Source organism: Anopheles merus, chromosome 2R (genome assembly GCF_017562075.2).
Source record: "Anopheles merus strain MAF chromosome 2R, AmerM5.1, whole genome shotgun sequence".
NCBI lineage: Eukaryota > Metazoa > Arthropoda > Insecta > Diptera > Culicidae > Anopheles > Anopheles merus.
This window is the reverse complement of record NC_054082.1, coordinates 59,984,609-60,001,419: the sequence shown is the minus strand read 5'-3', so window position 1 is coordinate 60,001,419 and position 16,811 is coordinate 59,984,609. Positions and strand designations below refer to the sequence as shown.

At 41.5% G+C, this 16,811-nt stretch overlaps 1 protein-coding gene across 4 annotated transcripts in view; it reads right to left on the bottom strand.

Annotated features, from left to right (window-relative positions):
* Positions 1-2,535: 2,535 nt before the first annotated feature.
* Positions 2,536-16,811, bottom strand: part of LOC121589984 (cytochrome P450 306a1-like) — a 49,508-nt gene continuing 35,232 nt past the window's right edge. For all 4 annotated transcript variants that reach the window (XM_041909292.1, XM_041909289.1, XM_041909291.1 and 1 more), the window contains 3 exons: positions 3,742-3,950; positions 3,167-3,647; positions 2,536-3,074 (listed from right to left, as the gene is read on the bottom strand). In XM_041909292.1, the coding sequence (XP_041765226.1) occupies positions 2,700-3,074; positions 3,167-3,647; positions 3,742-3,950 (1,065 nt within the window). In that variant the 3' untranslated portion in view covers positions 2,536-2,699. The remainder of the gene's footprint in view (positions 3,075-3,166; positions 3,648-3,741; positions 3,951-16,811) is intronic.

Genomic DNA, 16,811 nt, shown 5'->3' with positions numbered 1-16,811 from the left:
GTCACAATAAGTCCGCAGGCGTTTTGAGTAAATCTCATTGCGCGCCCCTAAGAAACAGAACTCATTCAAATTCAAACCATGGAAGTATGCTGATAAGGATTTCGAAAATGCTGCTTAAAATGCGTTTAATATTGTACATGACAGATCTACCTACTTAATCTTTAAAAAACATACATTCACTTATAAAAAAGCATATACCACGTAAGCACGGTATGTTCCTAACCCATGGTTAAAATACATTGAAAATCAATGAAACTATAAGCAAATCCCTACTCAATTATTAAATATGCAAAAACAATCTTTATGAATGAATTCAAATGAAATGATGGTCACTAGTCAAGTATTTACTATTGCATTTTCATATGTGAGTTTTATACAGTATTCTAAAAACATGCTTAGAAAGCAACTTAGAGGAATACTTTAAAACAAATGTGGAAGTGAACAAATATTATTTTTAAAAAAAAACAGCAGAGTAACGAATCCAGTTATTTTGTGAAATAACTAAATTTATTTATTTACATTTATATTCATAACAGAAGCAAACCATATTGATAGTATGGTGCAGGTTGTAACTGCATCACTTTAAAACAATCACAATAATACCGTGACTATACATAAAAAATAGCATTATGTAGTTATGAATGTGGCATTAAAAAGGTATGTCAATATAATGTGGCTACAAATTTTAATGAAAGTTTTCAAGATTAATGAACCCCAAACCCTTAAGCCCTGGATTTATTTGAACCATACTGCTACCGACTTTTTAATGAAGAAAACATGCCGAAACTTTATTTTTAAAGCATACGTAGAAAAATACCACATTATTTATATTTTTTGCGTGATATCGTGCACCTATCATAGCATTTACATAATCGTGAAATTTGCTGAATGAAAAAAGATATTAATAGCAATTTTAAGTTATTAATAAATCAATGAAGTAAGCATAACGTATCCAATATGATGATCTGAAAAGATTAAATGAAGAGTAGATTGACGGTAGGTTATTACCGTCTACGTCTAAACCGTTGTTATGAAATCTGTCCATTTAAATAACTGCTAGCAATGTCAAAACTAAATTATTTCGATGTATTCGAACATACTGAGGATATTTTAATGATTCTCTTAAGGCAAATTGTGGAGCAATTTTTGCAAAAAAAAACATAAACATTTCATTAAGATTTCAAATAAAAAAGAGTTGAAAGATGTTGTTAAATTTTGTTCTTTGTTTCTACGTTACATACATTACACAATTTTTTGTTTGATATTTAAGGTGCGAGTTTAAGGAAATTTCAATGAAACAAACCAAAAACAAAAGTTTCATTAACGAAAGATAAGATTTTTATTAGGTTTCTTTCAGTATGAGCATCATGCCATAAAATATGTGTTTTAGGATCTGCAGTCTATGTCGCTGGCGGTTAAAATAATTAGTTTACTAGGTCGCGATAGCCATCCGGTCAATCAACCGATCGAAGACGGTTTTTGGCTGCGTTAGCTTTAAAATAAATAAATAAAATAATAATAAACAATGCTGCGAGCACGCGCACGATCGGTGCTCGATCGGCATGTTGTCAACGCAGCATTTTAGCAAGTAAAACAATTAGCATGTAACCATTTAGGTATAAATAGGTAAATTTATGGTAATAAAGCGTCAGTGTTAACCATACACCCTTTCGATCACAACAGTCACTCGGAGGTTATCTTCCAGTGTGACAGTCTTTTTCCCCGAGTTGCGCAATTTGTCTAATTTTGACATCTTATTCAGGCCTATCATATACGACGAACGACTCTCGAACACATCGGAAGCTCCAGAATCGAATGGAAAAATATGTGGTATCATATTCGCCGTTAGAATCCATGAAGGTTTCGTTGACTTTTTTGTTCTTGTTGCTGCGTGCTTGACAGTTGGTCGAAGCAACCGGTGAACGGAGTAAGTGTCAACAAATTAATTGAACACTTCTTTTAAATAAATAATTTATTTATTTTGGTTATAAATGAGTTAAATGTGAGTGACAAAATTGGTATGAGACATGTGTTGAATATTATTACAAATGTAGACAGCAGTAACAATTAATTTAATGCTTGAATTTGCATGTTTCCGACAGCTTGGATTGTCGGGAGAAAATCACTCGAATCTGCCTACTCGATCGACATATACCAATTTATGCTTCATCAACTCGAAACTGCCGGCGGAAAAGCAACTTGTCAAATGATAACAAAATTAACAAAATGAACGTTCGAGTGAATTTTCTTGAATGCCGAACGCAATATGATAGGCTTGATTGTCAAATCGGTAAATTTTCACCATCAATTGTTTTTTTTTTTTGTAAGTTTAAAAATGTTTTAATATACACAATTATCCAAAAAGTCTGCATAAATTGTATTAAATAAGTAAATATATCACTGGAACGCATTATTCGCGTATAGACAGTATATTATGATCGGGTTTGCATATTAGAGACAAGATTGGTTGAGTTAATAAAATAATATGCTCATATATTTAATATAAGTGTTACAATTATGATTTATTTTGTTATTGTGTATTATTATTTATATCTTATATATCTTATTTCTTATTTCTTCTTTTTCAATGAAAAAGGTGAATAGAATCCGCATCACTTATTATTGATATTAATTTTGCTTTATATTTAAGAAAAAAGTATAATTATGCGTAAAATAATAATAAAATTGATACGACGTTTTTAACAGTTTTGTTTATTATTTTTTGAGAATATAATTCTATAGTCTGGGGGAGTTAAGGTTAATCCACAATTACCTGTTAAATCGATCAACATAGCATCCTCAGGAGATATCTGAATCCAATCGTAATGATACACTATATTGGCGATGTACAAATGAAGAATATTTCTAGCAAGTTCTTCGCCCAAACACATACGTTTACCGACTTGGAATGGAAGAAAGTAATTTGGAATGGTGAAGCGCCCCTCTAAATCCAGGAACCGTTCTGGTTTGAAAGTGTTCGGCGCGTTGAATAGTACAGGATTCATGTGCACAGCCCATACTACAGGCATGATCATTGTATTTGATGGAATATTATAATCATCAATCTTTATTTCCTGGGAAATATAAAAATATAAAGAATGATGTTAGAGATTAAGATCAAAATACGTTGTATTGACGTAACGTGTACTTCAAGAACCATTGTTACCTTAGTTGTTCCATGAGGTATACCAAGCGGAACAACGGTACGAATTCGCTGCACTTCCGCGATGGTTGCCCGTAAATAGGGCAATCCTTCCACATCATTCAACGAAGGTGGCTCATTCACGACCAGTCTTTGTCTCAGTTCTTCTCGAAGACGCTTTTGAACAGTTGGATATAGGGCGATGTAAAGTAAAGCCCATCGAATCGTAGTAAATGTAGTATCGACACCTGCCCCGAACAAGTCAGCCATCAAATGGCGTAGCTGTATGTCATCGCAAAATGCAGCATCTGGTCGACCTGCTTCTTGTCGTTTTGCGGCTTCTTTTAAAAAATATGTTAATATGCACTCCTCCTGCTCTTCAATAAATGTATCACAAGAACGCAACTTGCTTCGTTGATTGGATATCAAAGCATCATAAATAGCATGTGTTTGATGTTTTCCACCGAGAAGAAAATTGATTGTTCTACGAGTAGAAGGTAAATATCTAGAGAAAATAGAAGATGTGAATAGAAATTTTATTTAATAATATTTTAAGCTATCTTTGAATCCATGTGACAAAATCTAGTTTGTAAATTTACCTTAAAAATGGTAAGAAGTTCACAGCCATAGATACTCCAATATGCTTCACACCTTCTTCTTGAAGGTGCTGTAAATATTTCCATGTAACATTGTTCTTTTCGTATTTTATGCCAAAAACTAAATCATTTAATAAATTTCCGAGCACGTGATGTATGATAGGAGATGGGTTTAAACCATGTGGTGCCTTATCTACCATATTATCAATGTCCTTTCGAAAGGGCGAAAAAAATATACAAGCATGTAAACTATATAGAATGTAACACTTAATTTGGAATAACTAAATAAAAAAACACATAAGAGATACAATGTTTTTAAACGTGAACGAGAAGCAATCCAAAAAAATATTTTAAACTTACTATCGCGAAAAATTGCGTTTGAATTGAATACAGCGATGTTCATCGTTTAGTAGTGCGCAAAATGTATTGTTATAAGTAAATGACGATAAGCTCTATTAAGCATGTTTTATGAAATATAAATTCGTTTTTCTCCAAATGGTTTAGGTAGTCTACATTTGTTATGTGTTATTTGTTTAAATTCAACGGACCGCATGGCCCTCTTATGAAGCATGTTAATTTAGTTCAGTTTTATGAAGCAATAATATTATACAGTTAAACGTCTACCCGTATATAGCTCGGGACCGGACGGTTGCCCGTTAATCGATTTGCACGGATAATCGTCCTAGAAATGTCAAATTCATATAAAAATTATAAAATTCACTAGTTTTATGATTAATTCACTTCCAATCAATCGGTTAATCGCTAGTAGAATATTATTTTAATCAATAATGGGGCCCTTTCCGTTTAAAGTTCGTAGGCTGAAATTTCAGCCTGTCAGCTGTTTGCATCGTATAGCAGTTTTCGAGCAACTATCTAAGTCGGTACAATATACAGGTGGGCTTATCCTAAGGTGTATGTATTTCGAAGGCTGATTTTTATCGCTTCTGGTTCTGAATGAAGATTTTAAGAGTGTTTTGTGTATTCGTCAAGCTTCGAGAAAGCTTGTTTGAGCTAAAGCTTTCACCCATCCTGCCAAAAAGTGACGTTCAAATTTGGTTATAAAAAACATGCTATGAGACTACCTGGACAACATACACTTTGACTCCGGATTCCACCACGTGATCTCTTTAATGCACCTTGGGCTAAATGTAAACAAACGCGTGTTGTCGAGAAGGTACTCGAATCTAATTCTAGCTTTGTGGCTAGAATAATCTAGACTAAAAATTGCAGGCTAGTTTTTTGTGTGGTTTTGTATGGAGTGTTTACATGATTTCAGCCTCCAACTGTCAAACTCCAAACAAAAAACTAACTAGAATCGTGAAGGCCCCCAATTATAGGTTTTACAACTTTTCGTGAACAAAACTGAGTTTCGAAAATACCACTAGACACTACAGAGCTGCACAAAAAACTGGTTGCCTACTTGACTATCGCTACAAATTTTCTCCGTACGTTTGAACAGTTGTCATATTAATGCGCACGTTTTAGCCGCCCGCCGGTTAATCCGCCCCTGGATAATCGACGTTCTACTGTACATTAAAATTCACATTTTCACAAAATAAATGTATACGTTTAGTCATAAAATCAGTCAATCAGTCAGTCAATAAAATTAGGATGTAGAAGGACGCTTCGAAGCAGTTGATAAACGGTGCAGAGTGCACATTCTACGTGAGTCAGACTGTGATTTGGAGTAATAAATCATGAATTGGAATATTTAATGTATACAAAACAAAGCATTAAGATATATCGTATGAGAAAAAATCGCCCCTTATACAAAAAATAAAATCAAACTGGATAATTATTTTAACGAATTGAAAACAACTTATTACGACAATGTGTTTAGATGATAATTGATTACTTCTACCTGGTGTAACGTCCTAGGTGGACATTTATTTATTTATTTATTTATTTCACACACAACCGACGGACCATCGTGTCTAATCGGCAACCTTATAATTAAATTAAGGAGCATATAAATAAACCTCTAGTTATAAGCAAACATTAAATGTGACGTAGACGCAATTTCTCCTTTAACGTGGAAGTAGACATACTAAAATCGAACAAATCTAACACTTCATTAAACTCGAGGGACAAACGTATAATAGGGTGTCCCTGGCTATGGTTGTTGCGGGTACGCGGTACACGGAGATGGAAATTGGATCTAAGAATCCGATAGGGAGCGAACAAATTGATGCTGGCTAGTAATGCCGGGGAATCGATCTCTCCGTTAAGGAGCCGAAATATGAAAAGGCATTGGGCGTTTTTACGTCGAGAGTAGAGTGGTTCAAGTCCGAGAAGCAGACACCGCTGATGGTAGGAGGGCCGAGCGTGGTGGGATTGCCATGGAAGGAGTCGAACCGCGTACCTGGTGATTCTCCGTTGAATGGCTTCGAGGCGATTGATGTCGCCAACGCCAAGCGGGCACCAGATCGGGCAGCAGTACTCCAGGCACGACCTTACGATGGTACAGAAGATCGACTTGACGCACATGGGATCGGTAAACTCGCTACAGGTCCGCGTAATTAGACCGAGAAGCTGATTTCCCTTCGCAACAACGCTGTCAATGTGGGGGCGAAATGACAGCTTCTGGTCGAGTAGCACCCCCAGATCACGGATACATGTCGTGCGAACCAAAGCCGTGTTGAGCATAGTGTATGTAAACGAGATAGGGTAACGGGCTCTGCTGAATGATATACACTGACATTTATCAGCACAAACTTGGAGCGCGTTTCTGCTGCACCAGCTGTCGAGATTCTCAAGGATCATTTGAAGGCGTACACAGTCACTGTCGTTTCTAACTGGAGCGAATGTTTTTTCGTCGTCGGCGTACATTAGGTGTTGGCCTGGCGGTAAAACAAAAGATAGGTCATTTATATAGATGAGGAAGAGTAGCGGTCCCAAGTTACTCCCTTGAGGCACTCCGGAGGAGCTGGTGAAGGAGTGAGAGCGATGAGATCCTGTGCTTATGTAGTACGAACGACCAGTTAAATATGAACGCAGCCAGGTGATGTGCCAGTCCAGGAAACCGAGTTTTTTTAGCTTCGAGAGTAAAATATCATGAGAGATACTATCGAACGCAGCCCTGAAGTCGATATATACTGAATCAACTTGAGTACCACGATCCATGTGGTCGAAGCAGAAACCAACAAATTCAGCAAGATTTGTGGTGGAAGATCTCCTTGGGAGAAATCCATGCTGACTAGGGCTCATATAGTTTTGAACTGCTGTGAGTAGCGGATTGTATAGAATGAGCTCAAACACCTTTGCACAAGCGCATAGGGAAACAATGCCACGATAATTGCTAGCATGAAGTCGACCGCCTTTTTTATGGATAGGAACCATTCGCGCGTGTTTCCAGGACGCAGGATACGTGCCACGCATAAGGGAACCATTAAATATTTTGGCAAGAATGGGTGCGAGTGATTGACGGCAGTGCTTCAAAATGTATGCGGGAATATTGTCAGGTCCAGATGATGTAGATGGTTTTATATCGCTGAGTGTGCGCGCAACTAATGCTTCGTCAATTGTGGGTATAATGAAATCGATAGCATCCGAAGGAGTATTGCGAGTGGCCTCTGCTAGAGTGTTAGGGTTGTGAACAGAAAGGGTGAATGCATCAGCGAAACGATTGGCGAAAGTGTTGCAGATATCTGATGTACCGATACTCGTTTCGCCATTGTAGCTCATTGACGGAGGGATACTACTTATATTGCGCCGTTTGTTCCAGAAGCTCCAGAACCGTGTCGGCTTAGAAAATAGTTGCCTTTCAGTACGGCGAATGAAGGAGCAGTAGAGCACACGATTTTGTCGACGATAATTGTTCAGTGCATCGAAAAAAATTCTCCTATACAGCGATGATCTCGTTCTACTGTAATCCGCGTACGCTTTAGATTTTATTTTTTTCAACCGTCTTAAAGATGCATTACACCAATCGGGGCCAGACTTTCGTCGAGCAACAGGAACGCAGGAGTTAATCGCTGAGCGCATAAAAATGCTAAAGAAATCGGTGGCTTCGTCGATAGTGGCAAAGTTGGAGCAGTCAAAATTGCGGTCAAACGACACAATAAGAGCACTCATACGTTCCACATTCGTTTTGAAGAAATTTCTATTGACTGTACTGCGAGTATGACTGTTGGTGGTGTGGAATAGTTGTACGGGATAATAAATCATCATATCCAATGAAGGATGATAAAAGTCCTCACTGAGAAGTGGAATACTACAGTGTGTTACGTATGGGAGGGAGTTCTCTAGAGCCGAAGTACCATTCACAGAGTGCAGAGGTGTGATTGAGTCGCACAAAATATTGGTTGCGGCAAGGTTTGCGAAGACCAGATCCAATTGACGCCCAGATTGATTTGCAATACCACTCAACTGAAATAATCTGGTACTATGCAACCCATCAACGATATCGGTATTAGCCACGGAATTGCATAAAGGTGCATAATGCATGACATAATAACATGGAGAGCAATCGGTGGCTTCTGATGTATTAGTCAGCTCCCATCTGATATCAGGTTTATTGAAATCTCCGAATACGTATAATAAATCGCTCTCTTTAATGCGGCTTGAAATTTCACGTACACTATTATGTAAAGCGTTCTTTACTGCGGGGTCATTCGCATAACTAGGCGGAATGTAAACAACGCCGATGTAAACAGAGACACCTGGCAGCAATGTTTTGATCCAAAGTTGTTACAGTATGGTATTAGGCGAGGCGATTTCACATGTCGGTAATGAAGAGGAACATGCAATTAAAACACCCCCCCCCCCCCGCGTGAGAGGGCACTGTTGGAAAGATTCCTATCGCACCTGTAGATATGATAATGATCATCAGTGAGGAGCGAAGAAGGTATGGACTGAGTAAGCCAAGTCTCAGTGAGGATGATAAAATCATATTCAGATTCTGATAGCGCCAGGCGAAGATTTGTAGTTTTCGTTCGTAGACCACGTACATTTTGGTAGTAGATAGAGAGACTGGGATGAGCTGAACGAGGTGCATCGCCGGATGCAGTGCAAGATTGCTATTCATCTGACGGGCCAGCGTCAGCAGATTCATCAGTCCGTTTAGCGTTTCGCTTCGGTCGTTTTTTAGGAGCGGCTAAGCATTCGGGAGGTGACCTGGTAGGTGTGGTGGTAACAAGCATTCCCTCATTAAGGTCAAGACGTGGTTCGTTTGTAAACAAATCTGTGTCTGTAGTGGTCATGGCAGGTGAGGAAATCGTAACGGGCTGTGCGAGCGTATCTGTTGTAGTAGTTGGTATCGCGGCACTCCCTCCAGAATGTGAGAGAGGATTACGATAAGTGTCGGTAGCGAGAGTAACGTTTTGATCGAGCATCGAATTTGTTTCAGTTGTTGCACAGGTATTAGTGTTATAATTATTGGTCCGATAGTCACGGAACTCTCGGTAGGTAAGAGCAGAGGGCCATGTCTTAGGTGAGAGAGCCTTGTTGCGTAGAGTGGCTGGTATGCCCATCTTAAATGAGATAAATGAGAGTGTACTAGTGTCGGCACCAAGCTTCGTCAGACGGTGTACAAACACATCCCGCTTATCGAGTGCTAGACGTACTTGCACCATGAGAGAAATCTGCTCAGTGGTAACCGATGGGGAGAAACGCGTAAAGAATAGCCACATTCGCGGCGATCCCGATCCTCTGAGTAGTGGTGTTTGCGGGTTGTAAACTGGTGGCATATTGGTGAAGGATGACGGTTCGTTCGCACTCACACTAAGAGAAGCGGCTAATGATGGATACTGTTGTAGTGTGGGTGTAATAGTACCAGGGATATTTTTGACCACTGAATTAAACAATTTAGGCGCTGAATTGTGATGAATGGGCCGTTGAGACGGTAAATCGGTGGCGGCATGCGTCGATCGCAAGCAGGAACGGATCTCCGCCTTTAAAACTTCCAGAAGCTCTAACTTAATGGCTGTGGTATGCTGTGACAGCTCGCTACGGAGGCCCGCTTTAAGGTCGACTATGCTGGACGATAGGTCGGCAGAAGTGTGGGTGTAGGGGGTGGAAGACCTCAAGACGGCCGTACGCGGATCCTTATGAAACTTCACACAGGCCTTACAGGCCCAAAAAAGTTGTGCACAGGACTCAATTGTCGTATACAGCTTCTCAGAAAGTCCGCTGCATGAGAAGTGAAACTCAGAGTTGCACCAACCCTGACACTTCACAACGCGATCAGCAACTACGATATCGTTGGCACAGGCGAAACAGATACCGGCCATTGTTTGTGGTACAGTGAATGTTGAAGCGATGTTTTGATTGTAGGCCAGGAATCGTTCCCAGGTGATTGTAGGTGGGTGATCTAATTGTAAATGAAAACCAGGTTCTCGGATCCACTGCGCAAGCAGTCAGGTTGTGCAGAAAATGTGTTCTCACTGAATAATATTGAAAACTTTCCGGAGCGCAAAGAATCTTCGATCAGACACAAGGCGTTTGACGTTTGACGTATATATACGAGTTGGCCAATACAGGCTTTCGAGACTTGTTAAGTACCATGCAGCCGGAAAGTCAGTCTTTGCTAAGGAGGACGGTCCATTTTTAGATTTGAACCCACGACGGGTATGTTGTTATTGTTGTGGGCAGCCGTGCGTGCCGACCCCTGGACTTGCCGTGGCAGTTGCGCTGCCACCGGTCAATGTCCACGGGGACGACAGTGTGTACACGCTCACTATTACACACACTAAGCGCGCATGGCTTAGTGTGTGCTGAGCGCCATACAGGCAGAGTGTGCACTAAGGCCGATCGAGCAAGAGCTCTCGGCAGAGGCGCTCGGTGCGGCTGGCGCGCGGCCTACGTTTTAACGTGTTTGTATTTCGTGTATATCTATTATAAGGTTAAAGTTTAAGTTAAAGTGTCTAAATGAAGTATTAAGTGCAAAAGAGAAAAGCAGTTCATAACAGTTATGTTATGCGTGTTCCACGGAACTGCGATATTAACTTAAAGGGTTAATAATATAATAATAGATGACTTTTTTTTTGTTCATTTCATCGTAAACTAAAAAAACTTTGGCCTTGAAATACAGACGAGGCGGTTCCGTTGTTCAGCCGTTAACTTACACGACTTAACAACATGCGCGTCGTGGAATGAAGTTTAGTGCAGCATCCCCCCGTAGTAACGATTGAATATCCGGCTGCGTGGCGTGTAAAAGAATGAGTTCTACCTGCCGGGGTCGCACGTTCCCGTTTGTATGGGGAGAAATCCGCGAGGTTTTGCGCTGCGGTTTTGGAACGAATGTTGTTTTAGATGTAACGTTTTTGCTTTACAGCAATTATCCGCAGCGCGCGATACTCGATATACGTGAATTCGCAGTACGCGATTCCTCTAAATTTGACAGCTCCATGTGTTTTTTTTTCCAAATATTTTAGTTCTTTGAAATATTGTATTGCTCTTTTTGAATATCCTTAATATTCTTGAAATATTTTGCATTAAATTTGTGCAAAAGATACCAAACTGTGCAAAAGAAAAACTCTCTGGCGATATTTTATGTTTATAATTATGTTTCTTTGTCTATCGATGGACAGTAGTGCCCTCTCGAACCATTCAAGCAATGTTTTACAATGAGTGTTTTACAATGGATTACAATAACATAGAACATAAAAATGTGCACTGTGGAACCAAATTTAACACAGAAACACGATCATTAAACTCAGTTGGCGAAATCCTCGGCTCAAAAACGTCGCTGATGGCGTTAAAAGCACGGCACATGAGTAGGAACGGGTCAGAGGAGCCAAATTGCGTTCTACGGTCGTCGAGGGACATTGCCCGAGTCCGGAGCGGCCTGGCAAGAACGTACAGGTTGATGGCAGCCAGTAGTGACGGAGATTCAATACGGCCGTCGAGAAGTCCCGTGATGAACGACAACCTGGCTTTTCGTATTCGTGGGTAACCCGAGTAGTAAACACCTAGTCCGGTAATCGAGGCTTTGGTTCCATGAGCGAAGTGCAAATCGTGTAATTTTGCGCTGGATTGATTCCAATCGTGCTAACGGACGCGCTGCAGTTGGCCACCATACGATATTTGCATATTCCATCAACGACCGGATAAGTGAGCAATAGAGCGCCTTGGTGCAGGGTGTATCGTTAAGCTCGCTAGTCATATTGATAACTAGCACTCTATTGCTGCTGGCTTCTACGGGATCCAGCTGATCCTTAAATGATAGTTTTGTATCGAGCAAAACGCCTAGATCTTTAACACATTGTTTTCGCGCCAAAGACTGTTCGTCAAGCGCATATTCATATAATGATGGACAGCGAGAACGACTGAAAGTGATAACTTCGCATTTATCTGTGCAAAGGGGTTAAGCATTACGGTTGAACCAACACTGGAACTCATGCAAGGAAGTTTGCAGTTGGGCGTGGTCTTCTGGTTCACGAATAACACGAACAATTTTCGCGTCATCTGCGTACAGTAGATGATTATCAGCCGGAAGGATCAACTTCGCGTCATTGATGAAAAGAAGGAACAGCAAAGGACAAAGGTTGCTGCCCTGCGGTACTCCAGAAGATGCATACACTGGATTTGAGATGTACGGGCCTAACTTCACAGAGTATTGACAATATGTAAGGTACGATCAAAGCCAAATTATCATCGGGTTTGGGAGACCAAGTAAGTCGAGTTTCGCTAGCAAGATGGAGTACGACACTGTCGAATGCTGCCTAGATATCCGTATAAATAGTATCTAGTTGTAAACCGGTATCCATAGATTTATGTCATTTGCTAACAAATTCTAGTAGATTAGTCGTTGTAGATCGCCTGGGTACAAAACCATGTTGATTCGCACTAATATAGTTGCAGGCCGAGGCCAACAATGGCTCGTAGATTAGCATTTCGAACACCTTTGCACACACACTGAGTGAGGTTATGCCACGATAGTTTACAGCATCATTCTTACAGCCCTTCTCGTAGATGGGTGTCATCCAGGAAGTTTTCCAAGTGGCAGAAAAGGTTCCACATCTCAGGGATGCCTGAAAAATCTTCATCAGCGAGGGAGTAAGCGCAGAGGCACACCACTTTAGGATAATGGCCGGTATACCATTTTGGCCAGGGATATATGAGGATTTAACACGTTTGATGGCAGAGGTGATCGTATCAACAGTGATGACTGGTAGCATAGGGAGTAGTGCACTAACAGGTGTGTTAGAGAGAGCATCGGTCACATCAACTGGACCAGTAGTTTGCGAAGCGAAGTTGTCCTTGAAGCGCAAGGCAAACAATTTACACATTTCTGGCAGGGAACAGGCACTGTCGCCGTCATAACGTATAATGCTTGGTAGCCCAGTAGATTTTTGTTTTTTGTCCATATAACTCCAAAAGCGCCTAGTGTACTTGCGGAGGGAACGTGCAGTTTGTTGCAAATAACTTCGGTGACAGGATCTATTATATCGGCGATAAAGAGAAAGGACTCTGTTGTAGTAAAGACGTGACGTACTGTTTCGTTCTGCATGTTGATCAGAAGAAGCTTTTCTTTTTTCTTTTTTTAATGCAGTTATTATGCGTCGAGAAGTTTTAACAGGAGTGCATTCACGTATAGCAGATCTCATGAACTCACAAAAAGCTTCCGTGACATCGTCAATGGTTGAATAGTCCAAACAGTTAAAAGAATTGTCAAAAGATAAAATCAGTTGCTCCAATTTTGGAAGGTCAACACGAGCATAATTCAGCCTTTTATCAGCATCAATGGCTGTAGCGATCGTAACTGGAGCTACGTTGTCCAAATCAAAGTCAAGCGGAGGGTGGTGTTCGTCGATAGTAGTAAGGGGATATTCACAGACACGTATTGAAGAACATGTAGATGCAGCTGGCCAATTTGCGTAAATTAGGTCAAGAATTTGCCCTGATGAGTTAGTATTGAAGTTAAGCTGGTATAGTCCATACTGATGCAAACCATCAACGAACTGGACACTGCGCGCAGAGCGTGCATGAGGCTCATAGAAATCAAAAGCAGCTCCATTTTCCTCTGACGCCGATGTCCAGGATAGCGTAGACTGGTTGAAATCACCAATAAACATGAATCTGTCTCTCGGACCAAGAGTAGTAAAGATATTAGTAACGAAGTCGATCAATACACTTATTTTCTCCTCATTCATGCCATGATTAGTAGGCAGGTAGGCAGCGGCAATAAACAAACGGTGGTCGCATAACTGAATACATATGCAAGTGAGTTCTAACAGTTCCACGCAAGCAATGAGACCCCAAATTTTAGCTGGTTCATACAGAGGGGCATGAGGAAGCAAGGAGAAACGCTCTGCGTTGAGAGCTCGCATCCCAAGTAGCAGAGCCGAAGTTGTTGAGAGATTTTTCTGTGTGCCAAAGCGAGAGGTCCAGTCTTCTATTTCTAGATTTTGGACGGAAAACCGCCGCCCGTGTAGAGGTGTGTGCGTGTGACGAAAAATGATGGAGGAAAAAGGGGGTAGCGGGGTCTGAAGTCTTTCGTTCGTCACGCACACATGCATTTACCAGCGGATATCGCTGGACCGAGTCTACCCATCTCTCTCGATCCACCATGATTTTTCTGCTATCGCTCTCATCCGAGTGTGAGGCATCCTCAGTCTGTCCAGAATTTTCCCTATGGAAGGATGTACTGAAGTGATGTGCGATTTCTTGTGCGACGTACTTTGCTCTTTACGTTTTGTGCCGTGTTCCTTCTTCTTCAGTTATGGAATGATTTATCCTAGCAAATTGTTGAGGTAAGTTTCTTGCTGTGTGCTTGTGCAGGTACATTCAACTAACCCTTGGCGTCTAAAAAGTTACAGGTGTGTGCGCTATTTATCACCTGCTAGCCTCGTCAACAATGTTCAAAATGAGCGACGGAAAGAAAACGTTTTTCAGTTTTAAAATATTAAGGTAAGTGTTGATCTAATCCTATGTGCAAAACTCTCCATAGTAATACATACTACGTACATAAATTATTGGTTCATTTTTGGACAGCGTTCAGCACAACACTGCCACAAACCAACGCACTGGATTACGCCAAGAACATGTCGAAAGGCGCGCAGCCCAGCGTCATTACTTAACAGAAGCCGGTTCAAAACGCGCAGCTCCTGTTCATGACGTCATCACTAAACTGAAGCCAGTGGAACACGCGCAGCACGGATGGTACCCCGAGCGCGGTAGGAGGAAGGAAGAACAAGAGGAGGATGAACGGTAAATTTGGAACGGGGAAAGCGTTCTGCCGTCTACACAGCGGGAGTATGCCGAAACACATGTGGGAAGGGAGAGAGATATTATTTTATAAACAGCATGCGAATGTGTGCATAAAGCAAATGTGAACAGCCTCATCATTTCTATAAGTAAACCGAAAAAGGGGGTGGAGCAAACACATTGGTATGCGTGAGTGGCTGACGAAACCAGAACGTTTAGATGTGTGCGTGACGGATGGTTTGGGCGCCTGAGGCGAAGCTCTCGACAAGACTGCAAACGAGAGCTTTGTGGAGAGCTTTGTAGGGAGCTCAGCTTACACAGGCCGCCGTCGGTTTTTGCGTCCTTGGGATTCTGTTTTACACGCGCGCTTCACTAACACCAATACAAATACCGTGCTTTGACGAGCCGTCTGTGAATGTGTGTGTCTTCTTACAGCGAGCTCAACAACTTGGAGCTGCTCGTCATATCATGTTGTCTCGCTTACACTACAGCATCGAACCATCGCTCCGTGTGTCCCCCCTCCTACGCGTACAAAACCACCAGTACAGCGCGACGCTTTATCGGAGATGGTTGTGCGCGTTTTGTTCTAAGTTCCATTGCGGTTGCGCATTGTTTGTGCGTTGGTGCGCCTTTCGTTCAAAGTCTCGTGCGCTGGTGTGTTTTGGTGAAGTGTGAAGTGAACAAACAGTGTGCACAAACGCACATGCGGTGCGAGCAACAACAGGTAAGGGTCCATTTATTCACAGATATGTGTTTGCTGGGTGGAAGTCATACTTTGCAGTACGACGACATGATGTGTGTTTTTGTCAGGTTCTGAATGTGTTACGAAAGTTTACATTAAGTTTCAATAAAGTGTTTAATTTAACCAAAAATAACCGTGTTTGTGTTTGCTTTTAGAATTATTTGCGTATTTGCGATCGTGTCTATGCATGAAGGAAAACGAGAAACGAAAGAAACAAGTATCTTTGGATGTGTTCGTAGCATGACTGCAAAGAACACGAACACATTGACAACAGCAGAGCGCACCGTGCGTAACTCATCCCGTCCGGCAAAATGAGTGTATTTTTTGAGTGATTTGAGTGACGCTAGCGAAATACAGTGTCTCTTCGACCAATGGGTTACACCATCGTGCGTGCCCTCCCCCTCCCCACCCGTAACGCACGGTGCGCTCCGCTGTTGTCAATGTGTTCGTGTTCTTTCCAGTCATGCTACCAACACATCCGAAGATATTTGTTTCTTTCGTTTCTCGTTTTCTGTCATGCATTTGCCACGATCGCAAATACGCACTTATTCTAACAACAAACACAAACACGGTCATTTTTTATAACATTCAACAATTTATTCCAACATAAACTACACTTTCACAACACATTTAGAATCCTTCATGCCCACGAATGGCGTCGTACCGTAATGTACCGGGTCGAGCCAGGCTGCGGGAAACTTGGCGACAATCTGCGTTGCCTCTGTTCAGCAAATTCTTACCTGACGATCCACGCACTGCATGTGCGTCTGTGCACACTGTTTATTCACTTCACACTTTACCAATACACACCAGCGCACGAGACTTTGAACGAAATGCGCATCAGCGCACAAACAATGCGCGCGGCACTTAAAACAAAACGCACACAACCATCTCCGACAAAGCGTCGCGCTGTACTGGTGGTTTTGTACGCGTAGGAGGGGTGACATACGGAGCGATGGTTCGATGCTGTAGTGTAAGCGAGACAACACGATGTGACGAGCAGCTCCAAGTTGTTGAGCTCGCTGTAAGAAGACACACACATTCAGAGACGGCTCGTCAAAGCACGGTATTTGTATTGGTGTTAGTGAAGCGCGCGTGTAAAACAGAATGCGAACTCTCATCGCAGCGCGTTTCTCCTTGCTTCCTCAAGCTTCCTCATACCCCTCGGCCTGAATCACTCAAA